Source organism: Camelus bactrianus, chromosome 17 (genome assembly GCF_048773025.1).
Source record: "Camelus bactrianus isolate YW-2024 breed Bactrian camel chromosome 17, ASM4877302v1, whole genome shotgun sequence".
Taxonomy (NCBI): domain Eukaryota; kingdom Metazoa; phylum Chordata; class Mammalia; order Artiodactyla; family Camelidae; genus Camelus; species Camelus bactrianus.
Genome location: NC_133555.1, coordinates 39687474 through 39713851, shown reverse-complemented (window position 1 = coordinate 39713851; position 26378 = coordinate 39687474). Strand labels below are relative to the sequence as shown.

General features: G+C 37.3%; 1 protein-coding gene across 3 annotated transcripts in view; it reads right to left on the bottom strand.

Moving 5' to 3' along the window:
• ULK4 (unc-51 like kinase 4) overlaps positions 1–26378 on the bottom strand; it is a 437172-nt gene that overhangs the window by 113992 nt on the left and 296802 nt on the right. For 2 of the 3 annotated variants that reach the window (XM_074345160.1, XM_074345162.1), the window contains exon 35: positions 12485–12526. The exons of the other annotated variant lie outside the window; for it this stretch is intronic. In XM_074345160.1, coding sequence (XP_074201261.1) covers positions 12485–12526 — 42 coding nt within the window. The remainder of the gene's footprint in view (positions 1–12484; positions 12527–26378) is intronic. 3 annotated transcript variants of the gene reach the window in all.

The following is a 26378-nucleotide window of genomic DNA, read 5'->3' as shown; positions in this document are numbered from 1 at the left end:
TCTTGTACATATTTTGTTATATTTATATCTCTAAGTACTTATTTTTCTTTGGAGCAATTATAAATGGTGCTTTTAACTTCTGTTTCCACATGTCCAATGTTAGTACATAGTAATGCAATTGATTTTTTGTCAGTCTTGTACCCTGTAACCTTGCTTACTAATTCTAAGAGTGTTTTGAGGATTCCTTTGAATTTTCTCCACAGACAATTGTATCTGATATTAAGATAGCCACTCCTGCTTTTAAAAAAGTAATATTTGCATGGTATATACTTTTCAACCTTTTACTTTCAATCTGCTTATATAATTATATTTAAAATAAGCTTTTTGTAGACAATATACTGTTGGATCCTGTTTTTTATTCATTCTAGCCATCTCTGTCTTTTAACTGGTGCATTTAGATCATTTACATTTAAGGTAAATATTAACATGCTAGAGTTTAAGTCTAAAGTGCAATTTTATTATTTGTCTTCTGTTTATTTCCTCTGTTTCTTATTTTTCTGATTCTCTCTTTTTTTTTAACCTCCTATGGGTTACCTGAATATTTATGTTTTCAGTACAAATTATTAAATTACCTTTAATTCCCAATGTTAGTTTTTTAGGGCTGCCATGACAAAGTATCACAAACTGGGTGACAAACAACATAAATTTACTGTCTCACAGTTCTACAAGCTAAAGTCCAAAATCAAAGAGCAGGGCCCTCCTCCTTCTGAAATCCATAATGGAATCTCCTCTTGCTTCTTCCTAGCTTCTGGTGACTTGCTGGAAATCACTGGCATTCCTTACTTTGCAGCTGTATAATCCCAGTGACTACTTCCATCATTGCACGGCATTCACCCTGTGTCTCACTGACTTCACATGGTTGTCTTCTTATAAAGACACCAGTCATGTTGGATCAGGAGACCACTCTATTTGAGTATGACCTCATCTTAACTAATCACATCTGGACAGCCACTATTTCCAAATAAGGTTAACATTCTGTGGTCCTGGGAGTTAGGACTGCAACACATCATTTTTGTTGGGGGGACACAATTCAACCCATAACACTTCCTATCAACTTTGTCTCTTCTGTGCCCAGCTGTTTATTCACCTTGGCTTCTCTGCTTCTTGCTCTTATGCTTCTCTGAATGTCTGACAGTTTTTGGCTTCCTATTTTATGAACAAAAGATTAGGCAGATTATTAAAGGCAGCTGGCTTCCATTTCCTTTGCATTTGTGTATGTCTGTTTCTTCTTCAAGTTCCTTCCCCTGTCCATGTTCTGCGACTTCCTCAAACTCTGCAATGCTTCCTTCCAGGCCATAACTCCATTCTAGAAATCACATCAGATAGATAGTTTATCCTCTCTACAGTGGAGGTCCTGACTTATTACACCAGAATAAAGCAGAGCAAAATGACTAAGGGAAGGGGCCTGATTGGCCTGCCTATTCTCAATGTTAATCTTCAATTAGTCTGGTAAGTGCCCAAGGCCTCCATCAGTTTTCCACTCAGAGTTTATAGATCATCTACATCTGTTTCTACCTTCTGGTTAGTTTTCCCCTATGTCTGTTCTGGGCAATAGATTTCTTCACTATATTTTGACTCAGTCCCATCTGCTTTCTATCATCTAGTAATTGCATAAAATTTCTTTTCCACTAACAGCTTCTCTTTCCACTCTCCCATGATTGTAAGATATTTAATCTTGTCTCTGTTTTCATAGATTTTGGGTGGTTAGTCGAATAGGCACAGGCATTCATGTTTCTATTTCCATCTTTAACATTTTTTCATTTTTGAGTTCATTTTGCTTCATTGTTCAAATGACTGGTGATGTTTATCATAAGTAATAATTTCAAGGATGGCTTATTTCTTGGGTTCTTGTAACTTTGATAATGTTTATGTTTTATTTTTTTGCACCCTGCCCCACCACCACCAAAAAGATCGTGATGGTACAAAAATCTTTCCATCTTCTCTGGAATAACAGAATAAGGATATACCCAACTGCCTGCAAAAATGAGCTAGTAGAAATATACATAAAACAATGATTTTTAAGACACTAGACATCAGGGAATGCTGGACAGTGATGCCCAAGGGATGGAAAACAGTTGAGGTCAGCTCTACTCTTGTCCCAGGTTAGAGGCTTGAGAGGTCCCTTGGCCTAAGCACAGGGAGGGCAACTGAGGTGATACCAGCAGATATTTTAAGTTAAAGAGACACAGTAAAAAGTCTCAGAAGACCAAAGCAGCTAGAGTTCACAGGGCAAAGTACTGGAGAAAAGACAGCAGGCCAAAGCTCACTCAGAATAAATAGATAACATGGACAGTACATCATCCATCAGAGAAAATGAAGTGATGGTTAAAAACCTTCCGACAAAGAAAACTACAGGCTCAGATGGCTTTACTGGTGAATTCTACCGAAGATTCAAAGAAGAAGTAATACCAATTCCATACAAACTCTTTCAGAAAGCTAAAGAAAATGGAAACTTCCAAACTCATTCTATGATACTAGCTCATTCTATGATCATACCCTCATAGCAAAACCAGATAAAGAAATTCCAAGAAGAGAAAACTATAAACCAATAGTCTTTATGAATGTAGATGCAAAAATCTTCAACAAAGAATTAGCAAAACAAATCCAGTGATACATTAGAAGAATTATACACCTCGGCTGGTTTAGTATCTAAAAATCAGTGTTATGTGCAACATTAATAAAACAAAAGACAAAAATTATATGACCCTTTCAATAGACACAAAATAAGCATTTGACAAAATTAAACACCCTTTTGTGATTAAAAAACAACAAATTATAAATAGAAGAGAACTTTCTTCAGTTGATAAAGGGTATTTGGGGAAAATCTACAGCTGACGCCATACTTAATGAGTAAAGAGTGAATTCTTTCCAGGATCATGAACAAGGCAGATGACCATTTTTGCCATTTCTATTCACCATTATACCGGAAATTATAGCTAGGGCAATTAGGCAAGGAAAAGAAATAAAAATCATCTGGGAAGTAAAACTCCATTTAGAGATGACAATCTTATATACAGAAAGCTCTAGGGAAACCACTACAGTGCTATTAGAATAAACAAGTTCAGCAAGGTGGTAGAATATGAGATTAATGTACAAAAATCAATTATACCTCTATACACTAGCAATGACGAATGTGAAAAGAAAATTAAGAAAACAATTCCATTTACAATAGTATCAAAAACAATAGAAATACTTAGAACCGAAGTTAAGAGAAGTATGACTTGTACACTGAGAATTATGAAACATTGTTGAAAAAATTAAAGAAGGTACATAAATGGCAAAATATTTCATGTTTAAGGATCAGGGAAGTTAGTATCATTAAGATGCAATACACCCCAAACTGATCTACAGACTGAAACCATTCAGGGTTGGAGCTGGTTTGTTTGTTTGTTTGTTTGTTTGTTTTCTTATAGAAATTGATAAGCTGATCCTAAAATTCACATGGAAATGCAAGGGACCAAGAATAACCAAAACAATCTTAAAAAAGAATGAACACAGAGGGCTCACAATTCCCAATTTCAAATGTTGCTGCAAAGCTACAGTAATTCAGCCAATGTGGTATTGGCACTGGCTACACATAAAAACCAATGGTGTGTTGTATACCAGACATTGACACATTGTAACTGACTGTACTACAATTTTAAATAAATTAATTAATTTAAAAAAAAAAGACCAACAGAATAGAATCTAGAGCCCATAAAGAAACCCTTATGCTTATGGTAAACCAATTTTCAACAGGAGTCCCAAGACAATTTAATGGGGGGAAAATGGTCTTTTCAACAAATAGTGCTGAGACAACCAGATATCCACAAGCAAAATAATGAAATTGATCCATACATCACATCATATGCAAAAATTATCTCAAAATAGATCAAATATCTAAATATAAGAGCTAACCATACAAAAGTTTTAGAAGAAAATACAGAGTCATTAAGTCTTTGTGACCTTGGGTTAGGCAATGGTTTCTTGGAGCATAAGCAACAAAAGAAAAAATAAACTGTAGATAAACTGCACTTCACCAAAATCAAAACATTTTGTGCTGTAAATCATACCATGAAGAAAGTAAAAAAGACCACCTACAGAACAAGGGAAAACTTCTGCAAATCTAATATCTAATGAGGGATTTGTACATACACAATATATAAAAACTCCTACAACTCCGTAATAAAGTGACAAATAACCTGATTTTTTTGAAGGGCAAAGGAAATGGACATTTCTCCCAAAAAGGTATATAAATGGTCAGTAAGCACAGGAAAAGTTGGAAAATACTCTGTATTTCCTCAACAGGTTAAACATAAGACTTACCCAGCAATTCCACTCCTAGATACATACTAAAGAGACAGAAAGCTTATGTTTTCACAAAAAACTCTACACAACTGTTCACAGCAACATTATTCAAAATAGCCAAAAAGTGAAAAGAACCCAAATGTCCATCAACTAACAAATGGATAAACAAATACACTATATGTATCTATACAATGGAGTATTATTTGCCAAAACAAAAAATGAGGTACTGATACATGCTACAAACATGAACTTTGGAAAACATCATGCTGAGAGAAAGGCTGCATGTCATATAATTCCATATATAAGAAATATCCAGAATAGGCCAAGCTATACAAACAGAAACTAAATTAGTGACTGACAAGGATTTGGAGGGGAGGGAATGAAGAGTGACTTTTTTTTTTAAGTGTAAATTTTTTTTTTCATGGAGGTACTGGGGGTTGAACCCAGGACCTCATGCAGGCTAAGCATGCGGTCTGCCAATGAGCTGTACATGCTAAGCATGGGAATGACTTTTACTGAGTGAGAAATTTCTTTCTGGGGTGATGATGATGCTCTGGAATTAGATAATGGTCATGGCTGCACAACTCTGAGACTATACTAAACAGCACTGAATTGTACACTTTAAAGGGGTTAAGGATGCAAATTATTTCTCAATAAATTTTTAAAAAATGAACACCAACTCAACACAAAGCCTTAAAGAAAACTAAAGAGGAGGCAATACTTCCCAACTCATTTTGAGACCAACATTATCCTGATACCAAAACCAGGCAAAACCAGTATTGAAAAAGTAAATGACAAAACTATCCTTCCTGAACATAGATGCACAAATTCTAAACAAAATCACAGCAATTGAAACCCCACTAAATATTAAAAGGATAACAATAAAGATAATTCATCCTGACTAAATAGGGTGGATCTTAAGAATGCAGGTCAGTTTCCTGGTTGAAAAAAATCAATATAATACATCTTATGTATTAATTCCCAAGGGCTGACATCATAATAAAGGACCACAAACTGGGTGGGTGAAAACAACAATTTATTTTCTCACGGTTGTGCAAGCCAGAAGTCCGAAACTAAGGTGCTGACAGAGCCACACTCCTTTGAAAGCTTCCAGGAGTGAACCCTTCCTTGACTCCTTCAGCTTCCAGTAGCCCTACATGTCCCTTGGCTTATGGTAGCAGAACTCCAGTCTCTGTCTTCATCCTCACATTACATTCTCCCTTGTGCCTCTGGCTTCATACAGCCATCTTCTTATAAGGACACCAGTCATAATGGATTAGGCAGCCCACACTATTCCAGTATGACTTCGTCTTAACTAATTATATCTCCAATGATTCTATTTCCAAATAAGGTCACATTCTGAGGTACTGAGGGGTTAGGCCTTTAACGCATTTTTTTTTGAGGGATACAGTCAACCCATACACCATACTGACAACTGAAAAAGAAAGATCATCTGATCATCTCAACAGAAAAAGTATTTAATAATATTCAGCACTTATGTCTAACAAAAATTTAGCAAATGAAGAGCAGAAGGAAATTTCCTCAACCTGATTAAAAAAAAAAAAACATGTCAGAGACTGAATGCATCACCCTGAGATCAAGAAGACAGACAGACATCTGCTCTCACCACTTCTACTCAACATGGGAGGTTCTGGCCAATGTAGTTAGGCCAAAATAAATACATAAATAAACAGCATCCAGATGGGAAAGGAAGAAAAACTGCTTATTTGCAGAAGACATGATTCTCAGTGTAGAAAAATCCAATCGAATTCACAAAACCACCTGAGCCCATAAATGAGTTTAACAGTTATAAACAAAAACACTCATTTGAAAAGACACATGCACCCCGATGTCCAGAGCAGCATTATTTACAACTGCCAAGATACGGAAGCAACCTATGTGTCTATCAATAGATGAATGGATAAAGAAGATGCAATACACACACACACACGCACACACACACACACACACACACACACACACACACAAGAATATTACACAGCCATAAAAAAGAATGAAATTTTGCCATTTGTGCAACATGGATGGACTTGGAAGGCACTAGGCTAAGTGAAATAAGTCACACAGAGAAAGACAAATACCGTATGTTATCTCTTATATGTGGAATCTAAAAAATACAACTACTGAATGCAACAAAAAAGAAGAAAACTCACAGAGAACAAACTAAAGGCTACTGGGGAAAGATAAGGGGGGAGGAGCAAGACAGGGGAAGAGGATTAAGAGGTACAAATTATGAGGTATAAAATAAGCCACAAGGATATACTGTACAACATGGGGAATAGAGCCAATATTTTACAAAAATTCTAAATGGAGTATAACCTTTAAAAATTATGAATCCCTATATTGTACTGCAACTTTTATAATATTGTCAGCAACTGTACTTCAATAAAAAATAATTTTAAAGATTTTTAAAAAGAAATAATCAGAGATGTGAGTATATTTGCATGTAAAAGTTATTCATTGCAATCCTATAAATGAAAAAATTATAAACAACCTAAATGTCTAACAATAAAGAATTATACCATGTACTCATAGAAAAAAACAAAAAAAGATACCATGTATAATAACATCTAAAAAACTGAAATATTTAGGGATAAATCTGACAAAACATAAAAGACCTGTATAATAAAAAAACACAAAATATTGCTTAGAGAAACTAAAGAAGCCCAAGTAAGTGGAGGGATATACCTTGTTGATGAGTCAGAAAATTCAATTTTGTTAAAATGCCAGTTCTCCCCATATTAAGACTAAATGCAATCCCAATCAAAATCCCAACGGGGCTTTTTTTTTTTTTTTTTTTTTTCTTTTTGGGTAGAAATCGACAAGCTGATTCTATGTTTTATATGTATGTATGTATGTATGTATGTATGTATGTATGTATGTATACACATATACACACACATTAGTTGAAAGACTAATCATTACCTGATTTTAAAACATTATAAAATGGAAATGATCAAAGCAGTATGGTATTGGTATGAAGTTAGACACAGACCAATGAAACAGAATAGAGTGCCCAGGAATTAGACTCCCACAAATACAGTTAACTGATTTTTGACAAAGGTGCAATGCCAAGGCAGTTGACAATACATTTTCAACAAACAGCAATCAAACAATATGCAAAAACATAAACTTCCATCTATATCTGTCACCATGTACCAAAATTAACCCAAAATGGTTGACAGCACAGGTCAATTCTAGGGCTAAGGTGGTCCAGAAACACCAGGGAACATCCACACTCAATGAAAGAAACCAGAATCCCCAGGAAACCTTGAAACTTATTCAGTTCTTTAAAAAAAAAAAAAAAACAAAGCTGACAGACATAAATATAACACCTAAAACTGTAAAATTTCTAACAGAAAACATAGGCAAAAATCTTTCTGACCTTGGATGTGGGAAAGATTTCTTAGACATGACACAAAAGTCCAATTTACAAAAGCAGGAAAAAAAAAAGGTAAAATGAACTTCATCTAAATTAAAAGCTTTTCTTTGAAAAAAACCATTTCATAAATGCTCAATAAAGGATACCACTACCACTACCACCCCCATCACAAAGTGTCCCTTTAATGGAGGGACACACCATGAAAAAGTGTTCTTTCAGATCCCGAAATTAGAAAATATTTTTTGCCCTCAAATAACTCTCGCCCCACTCCCATTTTCTGGGCAATGTGCATCTTGTAAATGATTGTATTTCCATTTTTGTCTGGCAACCAGGACTCTCAAGGTCAAAATCATGGCCCAACTTAGCAGTGGTCTAAGACTTCATATTTGTGTAGAAATTTTACCCTATCTTACCCTCATGTTTTCTACTTAGTTGAGATTGCCAGGCTTAAAGAAAAATAAAAAAAAAAGGAACATCCAATTAAGTTTGAATTTCAGATGAACAATTATCTTTTCTAGTATAAATAAGTACATTCGGCATCTTGTAATTTATCTGTCAACCCTGACTTTACCGCAAACATTCTTATTAGCCAACTCAGATGCTTTGTGGGACAGATGAGATAGTAAGTATCAATGTAAAATATAAACACACACAAATTGGAAATATCTCCAAGTAAACTTATACTTGAATTTTAAAAACTGTTTTAAAACAATTGAAAACCCCAGTTGTACTGTTTACTTGCCTTTATTAAATCTACACAATACAAAGTAACATTTCAAATTCTTCCTCATTTTATATTCTATTTTAAAAATATTGCCTGGTGCAGTGTTCTGTCAAAAATTCTAAGAATATTTTCAGAAAAGAGAATATATTGATCAAGAAAGGAGAAAAATACCACCTAATAATACAAAGTTTTCTACCCTTTCAATGCGGTTTTAAAAGCACCTCAAGAAAAGACTCCCTCTGTTTTGTTCCAGGACATCTTTAACAAGATTTCACATTAGGCCATCAATCCCTGTTCCTCTTCATTTCAATGTTATAACTCCTGCCCAAACTCAGCAGAAGAGGCAGCCAAAAATATCATTAAGCTGATAAAAGGTTGTAATTCCATGTGATATCGCCCAAGGAAACACTATTACCTACAGCCCTGACACTGCCCCCTTTCCCTTGAGAAGTAAGGATGCAATTTAAGTTTTGTTGACCCCCAGGTATGTTATATTACTAAATGTGGAAATTCATAAAGAAGAAAATCTGCCATTTACTGCAATTTAGTTGTAAGTCTATATTTCATAGAGTACCAGGGTTTAAAAAAAAAAATCCAAAAACAAATTGAAAGTCACTGGTAGGTCAGATAAGCATTGACTTCTGGGCCCCCTGCACTGCCCTGAATAGCTTTCATAATAAACTTCGCATTTTCCTTGTTGATAACTAAAGAATGGGAAAACATAGCTCACTTATAAATCATAACCAGCTGATACAGAAGGAGATGTAAACAGTTCTACTGAAGCAACGAAGCTGCAGAAACCAAAGAGGGTAAATATGTCAACACTGACTGCTGAGATGCTACGTTCTGTGCAAAAGCTTTGGCCTGATCATATGTCACTTTCCGCTCTTTATCTCTCCACCTTAGACATTCAGCTGGATTCTGTTGTCACGGGATGAAAGAAGGATGTCCGAGACACCCAGGAAGTAACTAAATGTTCCACTACCCTTCCACTTGTGTTCCCTACAACCTACTTTCCATGCAGAACCCACAGTGGTTTAAAAAAAAACAAAAACTCTTTAACCAGATTATATCACCCTTTAGCTTAAAACCTCCAATGACTTCTCAATGCATTTAGAATCTAGTCCAAACGCCTTGCTGTGGCTGACAAGACTGAGCAACAAGGCAGCATGACTGAAAAAAATGTGCGAGAAGAAGGCAGATGATGAGACCAGAGAAAGCAAGATGGCACAGAGCCTGCAAAAATCTGAGTCAGATCATCATTCACTCACTGCTTGAACCAACATGGGCTCAGATCGTCTTATGGAGATATTACAGGTAATACTATAGGGTACGTGAGGATAGAGTTCCAGGGACAGGTCATGACTGAAGATATAAATTTGGAAATCCATCACTGAAATCAAGGAGCTGCATGAGATCACTTGGGGAGGGGGTGGTAGCTCAGTCTTATGCTGCAGGCATGGAGCTTGGAAAGCTTCTCTTTAGATAAAGCCTCATCAGCACTTCCATCAGCACCTTTCCTCAGAAAATTCAGGAATGCTTTACTCTGGGGTACCACCTGATTTCTTCTCAGCTTCAACTTCTTTAGGGGAAAGTCCTGGCATCATTCTGGAGGATATATCCTAGGCTCCTGGGTCTTCTGCTTATTTAACAAAAGGAAATACAGAACCTAAGCCCATACAAAGATGTGTACTGTAAGGGGAGGGAAATAGCTTAGTGGTAGACTGCATGCTTAGCATACACGAGGTCCTGGGTTCAATTCCCAGTACCTCCATTAAAAATTAAAATTAAAATTAAAAACCTCAAGAGAAAAAAGATGTGCACTATGACATACTTATAATAGCAAATAAGTGGAAACAACCTGAATGGCCACCCATCAGGAGATATTTCAACTGAATAAATAATAGTACACTCATACTATGAAATAACTACGCAGCTATTAAAAAACTGAGATTAAAGTATCAATACTGACCTGGAAAGATGTCCATAGTATCAAGAGAAGTAAAAGGGAAAGCAAGTTACAAAATATCTAGAATTCAGTCCTATTCTTAGAAATGAAAACTAAAACAAAACAAAAACAATGCTACAAATGCATGTGATTGCCAGCACTGTAAAAAGAACGCAAGGACACAGTCACACTCAAGCAGCGGTTACACTGGACGGAGCGCTGGGGTACTGGGAGGGGAGGCTTTAGTTTTACTTCTAGCACTTCTCTATCATTGAAAGTTGTTACAATGGGCTTTTGGCACCTTTGGTAATTCAAATATCTGAAATAAATCTGCCTTCCCTACTCCTAAAATTTTTAAAAAGAGGAAACTTCCTGTGTACCTTCTAAGGACCTTCGTGGACAGACAAGAGGCAAATTCAAGACTTAACCATAACAAATGATAATGGCTGGAGAAGACGTGAGGGGCTAAGGCTGCCGTTAACAGTTCCTGGAACAGACTATCATGATTTCCGACAACCATCAAATAATGAACAAAGAAACTTGAACTACTTTTTGGTTATAAGATTCAAAAATGTATTTCAGAATTACATTGGTTAGAATTCTGCTAAAATGACTGTTGACTGAATCTAGGATCTCAAAAACTATCTCAAGTACTCTTCATACAAAAATAATCCCTGTCTGAAAAGCTCTCATGTAAATAATAGAAGTTTGAGGCAGAGAATGTACCCCAAGGAAAAGGGATAAGAGATAATACATTTACCCCTAAAAAGGGGTTTTCTTTCCATTAAATGAATGGATTTTTTTTAACTTTTCTTTTTTTTTAAACATTTTATTGAGCTATAGTCATTTTACAATGTTGTGTCAAATTCCAAGTGATGAATGGATATTTTATAGTAAAATTTCACAGCTAATAAAATTAAAAAACTACTTCCTAACAGTAAAAACTTATCAAACCAGGCAATTTTTACAACTGGGAGAAGAAAATTCTCTGCATAAAATTGGTTAATCATAGTTACGGCTTTATTATCTAGACATTTAACATAAATTCCATAAGGTAAAGTCTCAGCTTAATAAACTAATGGTTCATTTATTCAAAGAGACCCATCCAGAATTAAAATGAAAGTGAGACTGTCTGAAGTTTTCCACCGGGCAGTTTCACTGGGAAGCTCTGCTCCTCGTCCCTGTGTGATCTGCAAGGCACTACAGGAGACTCACCCATTGGAGTTGAAGTCACAGTTTTCCCACCAGTGGTGCTGTTAGGGCCGCTCATTTTAGAGCTACAATGAAATTGTTGGAAATACCCCTAGGTACATTATTTCAGCACATTAATGAAGCTGTTCACAAAGAGAGTTTATTACAAGAAGAGATAGATGTTTATTAGATCAGTAATATGATTACAGAACACGCTGCAAGGGAAGGGCCTCTGGGAGCCGTAGGCAGCATAATTTTGCAGGCATTAAACAAAACAAAAAAAAGCCAAAGAGCACCATCAAAACTGCTAACTTCACCGTATCACAGTTATGGGTAAATATCCACACTATTAAATAGCCACATGATTTTTCTGCTTCAAAAATGATGCATAGGCATGCTTTCTGAATTTACAGGAAATCAAAGAGCTCTTTTTCAGGGTGGCAAAAATAAAACAAATGCAGGGTGCTTACTGCTTATCTTAAATATGGTCCATTTCTGAGGACACCTGGGAATTGTATTTTGAGACTGTAGACGTAATGGGTTTCTTTTTTTCCCTCGTATTTATTGTAGCTCTGAGTAATAAAGATAATACCACCTTCAGTGCTGATACAACAGAGAGAAGCGTACACCTGGTGGCGGTGGTGGGAGTTACTATGTGGCAAGTGCTGTGCGAAGAGTTCTTCACACATTGTACCTTTAGTACTCCCAACAACCTTGTGAGGTGTTAAATTTTTCTCCTTTTTTTTTTTGACATGGAAATGGAGATTTAGTAACTTGCCCAGGGTCATCAGTCTGGCAACCAATGAAGCCAACTCAAACACAATTAAATGAACGGATGTTTAGAGATGACCCAATTGCATCATGGAAATGCCACTGTCTTGCCAAACAGCCTCACCTGCATGTCAGATCAATTAGATAACACTGTTTTGCTTACCTTCTTTAAGGATAGAACCATTTCTCTTTTTGCTGCTGTTACCTATAAATACAGAGCTCCATGTTACTAGGTTATTATCCCTGTTGAAGACAAAGCAACTGTAATTTCCACAGTGTAAAAAACCAGCATACACTGTAGGAAACTGAGATATTAAAGAACAGCATTGACAAAGTAAAATGCAATCAGCGTGACCTGGAAGTAGACATAAAATACAGATATACACACATATATATACGGCCATATATATATGGCAAATTACGTTATCCATCAACACCTCTCAACTTTAAATGGTGTTTTTTTCATCACCCATGTATCTTAGGTCTGACTGTTTCTGTCTGATGAACCAATGGAGAAAAGTTGTCTTCCACAGGGGAAATCGGTCCTGAAAATGTTACTTTTTCTGGAGATCACACACTGTAAAAACAAGGCTCTTCTGTGTAAGCCGTGGTGGAATATATCAGAATAGCTCTCCCACTTGGAGGCTACGACTCACCTCCTTTTTTGTGCAATAAAAGAATCACTATAGTTTCATTTCTTTTTGTCTAGTTTTATGAGGAAGACATCAAATTAAGTCAAAGAGATATTCTCATAGGATATGCTTTCCTACTATCTCTTAGGACACAAACTACTCTCAATTATTTAATGATTATGGCACAAAGAATAAATAACCAATTGTACTCAAAGAAATGGTATTTTCATCAGATATGTGGGTGCTGCTCCCACTTATCTAATAATTATATGGCAAAGGATACAAAACAAAATCTTAAGAGTACCTGACGCTTGAAATCTTTTATAAATACACCACCACATAGATGTCCACCCTACTTCCTACAACAAAATCACCCTGACTAAATCAAACACCTAAATGTAAAAACCAAACAAACAAACAAACACGAAAGTACTAGAAGAAAATATGGGTGAATATATTTATAACCCTGGAATGGGAAGACCTTTTAAAACACAATATAAAATTCAAAAGACATAGAGGAAAACACTGGTAAATTTGACTACTCAGTGAAAACCACCTTTATAGCAAAAGTATCTATAAAAATTAGAAATACAGGGAGAAAATAAAAAAGTGGATTTGTTATGACAAAATTATAAACTTCTTAATATACAAAGAATTCTTACAAATCACTAAAAAGTATACTAAACAGGAAAAAAAATGAGCTAAGATTTCACTAAAGTAATTCATAGAAAAAGATATGGTTAGCCAACCCACAAGAGATGCTAAATTACATTCACAATGAAATAAATAGAAAATGTCAAAGACATACAAAATTTCACGTACAAGAAAAGCAAAACTGTTACAATGCCATAAAACTCAGTATCAGCAAGGCTGTGGGGAAACAGTCTCTCTTTCAGTGAGAATGAAAACTGGTACCCTACCTTTTAGGTAGGGCAATTTGGCAACACATATCAAACTTTAAAATTTACAACCCTTTCACTTAGTATATTAAATAGGATTCTCCAGAGAAAGAGCCAAGAGGAGATACATAATTATGCAGAAAGAGATTTATTATGAAGGACTGGCCCAATGATTAAGCAGACTGAGAAGTTCCATGATGTGCCATCTGCAAGCTAGAAGCCCAGGAAAGCTGATGGCACACTTCTTATCCATACCCAAAGGCCTGAAGACCAGGAGAGCCAATGCTGTAAATCCTGGTCTGAGTCTAAAGACCCAAGACCCACGAGTTCCAATGTATGATGGCAGAAGATGGATGTTAAGATCAAGCATGGAGAAAATTTGCCTTTGCTCTGCCTCTTTGTTCTCTCTAGGTTCTCAAACAATTGAATGATGACCACTCATGTTGGTGAGGGTGATATGCTTTAATGAGCCTACTGATTCAAATGCTAACCTCTTCCAGAGACACCCCCACACACACCCAGAAACAACATTTCACCGTAAACTTAAAAAACAAAAATAAAAGTCAGAATGGAGTTGTTTTGCCCATTTATCAGGATTACCAACTCATTTTTTATCTGCACTTTGTGTCACCATGTATGTGAGGTCCCAACATAAAAAATATTACTTTATTTTATTATTATTTTGTATTTTGGTACTTTATTATTTTGCCAGTGTTAATGCTCCAAGTGTTCTGAACTGATTTTTAAACGATAACTAGTACAGGGAAAAGGAGGTTAGTTCGTAAATATTCAATTTATTTTTCTCTCAGTGATAAATTAAGAGAAACTGATCATTGGGTTACACACTGAATTTTTTGTATTCGCAGTGTTTCTGCATGATGGATTTTGTAATTATCTTGGCCTGCACATTCCAAACACCTTTGAGGTTTCATTTACATGAAATTTGAGTTTCCTGTTTTTGCCTCAAGTGTATCTTTAATTATTTGCTAAACCATAATTACAAAAGCAGTTATGAGTTGAAAACTTAACCCTTAAAAAGTAAGACAGGAAAAGCTTAACCAAACCATTTATAGTTAAATTTACTTCTCTGTAAAATAAGTGTCTGTCCACTGCATTTGAAAGTGTGTAGTCCAATGGGCATGCTCTTAATGGCAGGATGATCACAGGAAATGAATTCTACATGACAAGTTTTTAGTAATGTCACACTACTGTTCCTGAAGATGGCTTAATTCCAAGGACAGACAGAAACTATGGAAACCTAACTACTAACGACCATAGGAAATACAAGCAAAATGAAAATTAAAATACCTATCAGAAGGTACACACATAGGCTTACAATCCACAGCAACGATACACCAATGTCTAAGAACCATGCTAATGAGTTCAAATCATTCAAGGTTGATGATTCTGTTTCACCACATCACATAGATACGGCCTAAAATAAGTCTAAAGCTGCCAAATAAAATTCTGTGAGAGAATAAATCATACTTTTAAACTAAATATGAATACAATTACTTTTTGGAATACAACTACTGACTTACAGGCAAGTCCCTGGTTAACTCCCTGGCGAATCTTTCAAACAAACTGGATGGAAAAGGTGCCTTTACACATTGTGTCAACTGGCTGTACTGGGTCACTGAATAACGACATGTTAGGGGCCATCTGCCCAAAATGGCCGGCTTGAGAAGGGGGCTGGGGTGGGGCAAGCTCTTCAATATTAGAGAGCAGACACAGGGGCTGCAGCCAGTAACATGTCTACCCAAAAAAGGCATCAAAAATTTAATTAGCAATCATCACAACTGATATAGATCCAAAAGATTCCATCTGCTTTTTTCTAAAAGAAATTACTATTCTTATCATCTCATGGATGGAGTACAGGTGCCAAGACATTGAACTTACTGAGATGGAAAACAAAAGAACATTTTAAAATTCAACCTAATATTTTATGTTCTGCTGAGACACATCTAGCTGCTTATTTGGGAGGACCAAAATATAGTCTATTACAGCACAATTTATTGCCCCAGGAAATCCAAACAAATTCTTCTTAGTCTCCACTCAACAGAACAGTACATTGACCTTTACAGACAGAATTAAAGAATGAATTCTGTTGGTAGCAGCTACTGTGAGAAACTGAAGACTTGCAGAGCTAATAAATAGTTATGAAGTGTTCCTCCTGTGCTGACCACTGGCAGAGAGTGTCGGAGAGATATGTGCTTCTGAATCACACAAGCTTGAAGTTACCTATCAGAACTCACTCTGAAATTTCAAATCCTAAATTTAGAAAAACAAAATTCACTGTTTACTAAAAATGATAAGGTGTATTAGGAAGAATGTTTAAGTTTTTGAGGCTAAAATGATACTCCAGATACAGCTCTCCATGTGATGGACAGAATGTCAGGTATCCCTAGAGTGTGAAGAGCTGGCACTAAGCTGCTGTCTTACTTTGCTTCCATGCCTTACATACTGCACGCTGAGTAGAACAAGAAGATCCCTTGGGACGGAGAAGATGGCGGAGTAGAAGGACGATCGCAGGTCACCCTCTCCCACAAATACACCAAGACCCACATCTACAGACCCACTCAGCCAACCAGAGCACCTGCGGAACTCCGACAGAACATCGCCCTCTTCAAAAGATAAAGACGCCAAAAATCTGGTAGGAGAAAAGGAAAAAAGAAAGAACAAAAGGCAAAGCAGTGCGGTCCCGCGGGGAGGGAGCGGCAAAGGAGGACTGGCGCTCGCTCCCTGGGTCTCCCCTCTCCAACTGAGAGACCAGCGGGACGGACGGGGAGCCTCCGACGTTCGGATCTGTACAGAGCAGCCCTTGACTAACAGAACTAAGTTAAACGGGCGCAGAGCGTCCCCCCGACACCCAGCCTGAGACGCTGGCCGGCAGCTGTGGGCAGGGCCAGGCTGCACAAGCCGGGCGGAGGACGGGGGCGGCTGCACGGAGGCAGCCCCGGGGGAACGCAAGGGGCTGCGCGCAGTGGCTGTGGGTGCACAGGGCAGAACAACCTGGGCCCTCCATAAAACAGCAAGGTTGATGTGCTCTCGGGGGAAGGGTGCACACCCCCATCTCTGAAAACCCGCGGAAAGTTTTCGGGGGAAGAGAGGCGGGGCTCAGGCACAGCCGCCATATCCTCCGCAGTGACCACTCAGGCGGGGGCGGGGGCGAAACCTGCATCCCCACCGAAGGGCTTAGCAGCCTCAAAGGCCAGACTGAGACTGGCCTGCAGCCCGGGGCAGATAGGATCCTTCCATCCTGGTCCCTCAGAGAACTTGCCCCACAAAGACAAACAAGGAGCTGGGTTTTGGCTCAGAGCAGGGACAGGGCTGTCCCTCAGTCTTCCCCGAGCCCACCCGCGGAGCGCCGACCAGGGCAGAGCACGCAGCCGCACAGAGAGCGGAACTACCAGCGGCGCAGGTAGAGGGAGAGCGGCCCCCCCTCCCCCGCCTTTCGGGCAGGAACACAGCCCCTGACCGAGGTGCTGGGAGGGGGCACGACCCGCCCTCCTACCTGGCCAGTCTGCAACATCTGACTGCGGCATCCGGAGGGGCAGCGACCCGCCCGCCCACAGCAGAGAGCTGCACCTGACCCAGTGTTAGGAGGAGGCGCGATCTGCTTGCCGACAGGTGCTGGGAGCAGCACAGAAGAGGGCGCCAACGGAGGGCCTCTGGAAACAGCCACCTGAACTTCCAAAACAGGACGAAGACAGAAAGACTTCACATTAAAAGCACACAGACTCCAGGAGAACACCGACAAACCCAGCCCCGCCCCCCTTTTTTTAAATCTGTTTTTACCTGTTCTATTTTCTATTACTCTCTTAATCTTTACTTCTTAACTCATTTCTATTTCTCTTGGGTTTTGATGTCCTGCTATTGATTAGACACAGGTTTCAAACATCTATTCATCCCCCCCCCCTTTTTTGTAAAGGTTTTAAAAGGACGTCTCAACCCGATTAATACTCTGCTTCAACTCACTCTTCTATTATTCATTATACACTGTTTCCAAACCCTATTTCTCCCTTCTTTTAAAATTCTCTCTCTCTTATTTTTTTTTCTTTTTTTCCTAAGTTCTATTCCTAAATAGGCATCAGATAGATAAAATCCTTAAGGACCAAAATAAACAACTGATACTCCATAAACCACAGTGCCAAAGAGGTATGAGCAAGATGAAGAAGCAGAAAAACCTTTCCCAATTAAAAGAACAAGAGAAATCCCCTGAAAGAAAGATCAACGAAATAGACATCGATAGCCTACTAGATCAAGATTTCAAAAAAGGAGTGATCGAATTGCTGAAGGAATTAAAAGAGATAGTGTTTAGAGATACAAAATATGTCAAAAATGAAATTGAAGCTATAAAGAAGAGCCAAGTAGAATGGGTAAACTCATTGACAGAGATGAGGAATGATCTAATAGCTGTGCAAAGCCGACTAGATAATGCAGAGGAACGAATTAGTGATCTAGAAGACAGGGCAATAGAAAGCACCCATTCAGAAGAACTACAAGAGAAGCAAATAAAAAATAATGAAAATAGCATAAGGGACCTACGGGATAATATAAAGCGTCCCAATCTTCGCATAATAGGGGTCCCAGAAGGAGAAGAAAGATCAAAGGGGATTGAAAAGGTTTTTGAAGAAATCATGACTGAAAACTTCCCAAACTTAAAGAAGGAATCAGATATCCAAGTACAGGAAGCTCAGAGGGTCCCAAACAGGAAGAACCCAAATAGACCCACACCAAGACATATCATAATCAAGATGGCCAGAGTCAAGGATAAAGAAATGATTCTAAAGGCAGCAAGAGAAAAGCAAAGAGTAAGTTGCAAGGGAACCCCCATAAGGCTCTCAGCTGATTTCTCTACACAAACACTACAGGCCAGAAGGGAGTGGCAAGATATAGTCAAAGCCCTGAATGAAAAAAAAGATGCAGCCTAGGATCCTTTATCCAGCAAGGCTATCCTTGAGGATAGAAGGAGAAATAAAGAGTTTCACAGACAAAAAAAAAGCTGCAGGAGTTTAGCAACACTAAACCCATGCTAAAAGAAATATTGAAAGGGCTATTCTAAATAGAAAAGCAGCAGGATGCTACAGAAATGAGAAACACACAACTGGAAAGGTGATAACTCATGAATTACAAATAAAGTAAACATGAAATTATAAAAGAAGACATACAAATCACTGAGAGTGGGAGAGGGAGGCAGGGAAATATAGAATATTTTTTTCTTTCTTTTTTAAATTTTTTTAACAGTAGGATGGGTTTGAGATCATGTTACTATCAGTTTAATAAAAACAGTTATAGTAATGGGTTGACAGATTTACAAAAAGGGGTAACCACAAGCCAAAAATTTACAAAGGAGTCACAAAAATTAAATAAAATCCATGATAATACAAAGGAAAATTACCAAACCACAAAAGGAAGAAGAAAGGAACAAAGAGGATATATCAATTCAACTGCAAAGATAAGTTCAAAATGGCAATACACACACATCTATCATTAATTACTGTAAATGTTAATGGACTAAATGCTCCAGTCAAAAGACACAGAGTGGCAGACTGGATAATAAAGCAAGAACCTTCAATATGCTGCATACAAGAGACCCACTTTAGGGAGAAGGACACATACAGATTGAGAGTGAAAGGATGGAAAAGGATATTCCATGCAAATGGAAAAGCCAAAAAAGCAGGTGTTGCAGTACTGATTTCAGACAAAATAGACTTTAAAACAAAGGCCATAAAGAAAGATAAAGAAGGACATTTTATAATGATTAAAGGAGCGATACAAGATGAGGATATTACACTCGTTAATATATATGCACCCAATATAGGAGCACCTAAGTACATACAAGAATTACTAACAGAGATAAAGGGGGATATTGATGGGAATACAATCATAGTTGGAGATTTTAACACTGCATTAGCATCACTAGACAGATCTTCCAGACAGAAAATAAACAAGGCAACAGAGAAATTAAATACTACAATAGAAAAACTAGATTTGGTGGACATTTTCAGAGCATTACACCCCCAAAAAGTAGGATATACATTCTTTTCAAGTGCACATGGAACATTTTCCAGGATCGATCATGTACTTGGGCACAAAAGAAACCTCAACAATTTTAAGAAGATAGAAATTATCTCAAGCATCTTTACTGACCACAATGCCATGAAACTGGAAATCAACAACAGAGAAACAAAGGAGAAAAAAAGGAAAGCATGGAGATTAAACAATGTTATTGAAAAAACAATGGATCAATGAGGAAATCAAAGCTGAAATTAAAAAATACCTTGAGACAAATGATAATGAAAGCACAACCACTCAAAACCTATGGGACACAGCAAAGGCAGTGCTAAGAGGGAAGTTTATAACGATACAGGCCTTCCTCAAAAAAGAAGAACAATCGCAAATAAACAATTTAACCCACCACCTGAATGAATTAGAAAAAGAAGAACAAAAAGCCCCAAGAAGCAGCAGAAGGAAGGAAATAATAAAGATCAGAGAGGAATTAAATACAATAGAGATTAACAAGACCATAGAAAAAAATCAACCAAACCAAAAGCTGGTTTTTTGAAAAAGTAAATAAAATCGACAAACCTCTGGCCAAACTCACAAAGAAGAAAAAAGAGAGAGCACAAATTAGCAAAATAAGAAAGGAAAATGGAGAAATTACAACAAACAAAATAGAAATACAGAATATCATACGAGAATATTATGAAAAACTATATGGAACCAAACTGGATAACCTAGAGGAGATGGACAAGTTTCTGGAAACATACTGTCCACCAAAACTGAATCAAGAAGAATCTGAACACTTGAACAATCCGATCACTAGAAAGGAAATAGAAATAGCAATTAAAAACCTCCCTACAAATAAAAGTCCAAGACCAGACGGCTTCACCGGGGAATTCTACCAAACATACAAAGAAGAACTCATACCAGTCCTTCTCAAACTCTTCCAGACGATTGAAAAGGAGGGAATACTCCCAAACTCATTCTATGAAGCCACCATCACCCTGATACCAAAACCAGGCAAAGACACTACAAAAAAAGAGAATTATAGGCCAATATCACTGATGAACATAGACGCCAAAATCCTCACCAAAATTTTAGCAAATAGAATCCAACAACACATAAAAAAGATTATACATCATGACCAAGTGGGGTTCATCCCAGGGACACAAGGCTGGTTCAACATACGCAAATCCATCAGCGTAATACATCACATCAACAAGAGAAAGGACAAAAACCACATGATCATCTCCATCGATGCAGAAAAAGCATTTGATAAAATTCAACACCCATTTATGATAAAAACTCTCGCCAAAGTGGGTATAGAGGGAACATATCTCAACATAATAAAAGCTATACATGACAAACCTACAGCCAGCATAGTACTCAACGGTGAAAAACTCAAAAGCTTCCCACTAAAATCTGGGACAAGACAAGGATGCCCACTATCACCACTCCTATTCAACATAGTCCTGGGAAGTCCTAGCCACAACAGTCAGGCAAGAGAAAGAAATAAAAGGGATCCAAATTGGAAAAGAAGAGGTAAAAGTGTCATTATATGCTGATGACATGTTACTATATATAGAAAACCCTAAAAGGTCCACACAAAAGCTACTAGAGCTGACTGAAGAATTCAGCAAGGTAGCAGGTTACAAAATTAACATTCAAAAATCAGTTGCATTTCTTTACGCTAACGATAAATCAACAGAAGAAGAAAGTAAAGAAACAATCCCCTTTAAAATAGCACCCAAAGTAATAAAATATCTGGGAATAAATCTAACCAAGGAGGTGAAAGAATTATACACAGAAACCTATAAACCATTGATGAAGGAAATTAAAGAAGACTTTAAAAAATGGAAAGATATTCCATGCTCTTGGATTGGAAGAATCAATATTGTTAAAATGGTCACACTGCCCAAGGCAATCTACAGATTTAATGCAATCCCTATCCAATTACCCAGGACATATTCACAGAACTAGAACAAATCATAATAAAATTTATATGGAACCACAAAAGACCTAGAATTGCCAAAGCGTTACTGAAGAGAAAGAAAGAGGCTGGAGGAATAACTCTCCCAGACTTCAGACAATACTATAGAGCTACAGTCATCAAGACAGCATGGTATTGGTACCAAAACAGACATATAGACCAATGGAACAGAATAGAGAGCCCAGAAATGAACCCACAAACTTTTGGTCAACTCATCTTTGACAAAGGAGGCAAGAATATACATTGGAATAAAGACAGTCTCTTCAGCAAATGGTGTTGGGAAAACTGGACAGCAGCATGTAAAACCATGAAGCTAGAACACTCCCTTACACCATACACAAAAATCAACTCAAAATGGATTAAAGACTTAAACATAAGACAAGATACAATAAACCTCCTAGAGGAAAACATAGGCAAAACATTATCTGACATACATCTCAAAAATTTTCTCCTAGAAGAAATAAAAGCAAGAATAAACAAATGGGACCTAATGAAACTTACAAGCTTCTGCACAGCAAAGGAAACCAGAAGTAAAACAAGAAGAAAACCTACGGAATGGGAGAAAATTTTTGCAAGTGAAACCGACAAAGGCTTGATCTCCAGAATATATAAGCAGCTCATACGACTCAATAAGAAAAAAATAAACAACCCAATCCAAAAATGGGCAGAAGACCTAAACAAGCAATTCTCCAAGGAAGACATACAAATGATCAAAAGGCACATGAAAAAATGCTCAATATCACTAATTATCAGAGAAATGCAAATCAAAACTACAATGAGGTATCACCTCACACCAGTCAGAATGGCCGTCATTCAAAAATCCACAAATGACAAATGCTGGAGAGGCTGTGGAGAAAGGGGAACCCTCCTACACTGCTGGTGGGAATGCAGTTTGGTGCAGCCACTATGGAAAACAGTGTGGAGATTCCTCAAAAGACTAGGAATAGACTTACCATATGACCCAGGAATCCCACTCCTGGGCATATATCCAGAAGGAACCCTACTTCAGGATGACACCTGCACCCCAATGTTCATAGCAGCACTATTTACAATAGCCAAAACATGGAAACAGCCTAAATGTCCATCAACAGGTGACTGGATAAAGAAGAGGTGGTATATTTATACAATGGAATACTACTCAGCCATAAAAACCGACAACATAATGCCATTTGCAGCAACATGGATGCTCCTGGAGAATGTCATTCTAAGTGAAGTAAGCCAGAAAGAGAAAGAAAAATACCATATGAGATCGCTCATATGTGGAATCTAAAAAACAAAAACAAACAAACAAACAAAAACAAAGCGTAAATAAAGGACAGAAATAGACTCACAGACAGAGAATACAGACTTGTGGTTACCAGGGGGGTGGAGGGCGGGAAGGGATAGACTGGGATTTCAAAATTGTAGAATAGACTACACTGTATAGCACAGGGAAATATACACAAAATGTTATCATAACTCACAGAGAAAAAAATGTGACAATGAGTGTGTATATGTCCATGAATAACTGAAAAATTGTGCTGAACACTGGAATTTGACACAACATTGTAAAATGATTATAAATCAATAAAAAATGTTAAAAAAAAAAACATGACAGTAAAATAAATAACAAAACAAAGATTCCATACGAAAAAAAAAGAAGATCCCTTGGTCCCCACTGATGCAGGGTGAGAGCTGCCTCTGAGGCCAGCTTCTGGCCACTCTTGAGTGGACAATGTTGCTGAGGCTGAGGCTGAGGCTGAATGTCACTCGTCCTTTGCCCTCCCCGGAGCATCCCTGTCTCACCTCATTACACCTAAATCTTTCAGTTTTACAACCCACACCCTAAATCAAAATTTTAATAAAAAATTGTCACAAAATACCCTATTAAGTCCTTGGTATCAATCACTCTGCCCTCAATTATTTTTGTGTCCTTTATATACGCAGATATACAGCATGGCATAAATCAGCTCATATCACAATCTTGTTTTGTAACTAGGTTTTGGCACTTGCTACATCTTATTCATGCACCTCACAATTATTTATTGAGCACTTGTGATGGCCAGGCACTTTCAAAGTGCTGGTAAAAGGCTGGGAACTAAACACACACATGACTTCCAATCAAGATAGGGTGTGACTTCAAAATCTGCACCACCAACTCCATGATAACTAAAAGAAGAAAGAATTTTAAAGATACAGATAACCTTTTTATGGACCAGAAATGAAACAAACACACAGAAGCTTGAGGTTCAAAAGCTGTTAGAAATAGCAACCAGGAAATGGGATCTTTGGTATAACTGGGGCCACCACCCCATGTGGAACAAGGACACAAGTCAGGCACCAAGTGTGAAATAAAGGTGGGGTTCTCTGCACTAAATGAAGCTGAAGATGCTGTTCCAGTATTGGGACTCCGGCTAATAAACAAAGCTGCTCTACTATTGAAAACAACAGCAACAGAACCTGTGTCAATACCCCTGCAGGCTCAGTGTGCAGATTGGCGATAAATCCAGTATCACCATGAGATGGAAACTTGGGGACCCAGGGCAGAGTCAAGGTAACTGTAGTTATGACTGGAGGGGGGGGGGTCGGTGCAGAGAAAAGAAACAGCAGCATCACAAGACACAAATAACTTCCACTTTTGATGAGACTTACTAGGAAAGAAACCTAAAATGCAGAAAGGGAACTGCTAAACACAATGACCAGGCGAATTAATTCAGGGAGAAATGAACCAACCTCAAAAGGATTAATTTTTAACAGTTTACTTGAAGCATAAGTGACATGCAAGAAACCTGCATATATCTATAATGTACAGCAATCAAGATAATGAAAACATTCGTGAACCTCAGAAGTATTTTTCTATCAATACCTCACTATTTTGATTAGAGCAACTTCATAGTATATCTTGACATCAGATAGAGTTAACCCTCCAACTTTGTTTTTTCTATAATAAGGTTCTTTGTATTTCAAGTACATTTGAGAACAAACTAAATAATCTCTATCAAAAAGGCCTGCTGGAAGAATTCCCAGAAACACAAAATCTATCAAGACTAAATCCTGAAGAAGCAGAAAATGTAAATGGAACTCTAACTAGCAAGGAGACTGAATCAGTAATCAAAAACCTTCTGATAAAGAAAAGCCCTGAATTTGATGAACTCTGTCAAACACTTTTTAAAAAGAACTAATCCTTCTCAAACTTTTCCCAAAAACTGAAGGGAAGGAAACACCTAACTTGCTTTATCAGGCCAGCATTATCCTGATTCCAAACACAAAGACACTACAAGAAAAGAAAACTATAGATCAATATCCCTGATAACCACTGATGCAAAAATCCTCAACAAAATGTTGGCAAACCAAACTCGGTAGCATATTAAAAGTATGCAACACCATGAACAACTGGGCTTTATTTCTAGAATGCAAGGGTGGTTCAGCATATGAAAAATCAATATAATACACAACAATACTACCCAAAGCAACCTACAGAATCAATGCAATCTTTATCAAAATCCCAATGACCTTTTTTGCAGAAATAGAAGACCCCATCCAAAAATTCATAAGTCATTTCAAGTGACTCCAAATAGCCAAAACAATATTGAAAAAGGACAACACAGCTGGACTTCCTGATTTTAAAACTTACTCTCCAACGATCAAATCAGTGTGGTAATGGCATAAACACCGACACACAGGCCAACAGAACAGAGATCCCAAAAATAAACCCCCACTTATATAGTCAAACAATTTTTGACAAGACCATCCAATGAGGAAAGGACAGTCTTTTCAACAAATGGTTGTGGGAAAAGTGGATATCTACATTCAAAAGAATGAAACTGGACCCTTACCTAACACCATACACAAAAATTACCACAGAAATTAACTCAAAGTGAATCAAAGACCTAAATGTAATACCTGAGACTGTAAAATTCTTAGAAGAAACAAAGAGTGAAGTTTCATGACCCTGGATTTGGCAAAGATTTCTTGGATATGACACCAAAGGCACAGGCAACAAATGAAAAGTTAGGCAAACTAGACTTCATGGAAAAATTTTTTTAAATTATGTATCAAAAGACAATTATCAACAGAGTAAAGAGGCATTAACAGAATGGTAGAAAATATTTTCATATCATATATTTTATAATGAATGCATATTCAGAATATACAGAGTTCATAATACTCAACAACGAAAAAACCAAACAACCTAATTGAAAAATGGATAAAGGACTTGAATAGACATTTCTTCAAACAAGATATCCTAAAAACCAATAAGCACAGAAAAAGATGCTCAGTATCACTAATAATCAAGGAAACGCACATTAACACTACAATGAGATACCACCTCATATCCATTGGGATGGGTACCATTAAAAAACAGAATATATGTTTTGGTAAGGATGTGAAGGCATTAGAACACTTAAACACTACTGGGAGGAACGTAAAATGGTACGGTCGCTATGGAAAACAGTGTAGTGCTTCTTTCAAAATAGAAATTATTACAGAATCTAGCAATTCCATTTCTGGATATATAGTCAAAAATTGAAAGCAGAGTCTCAAAGAGAT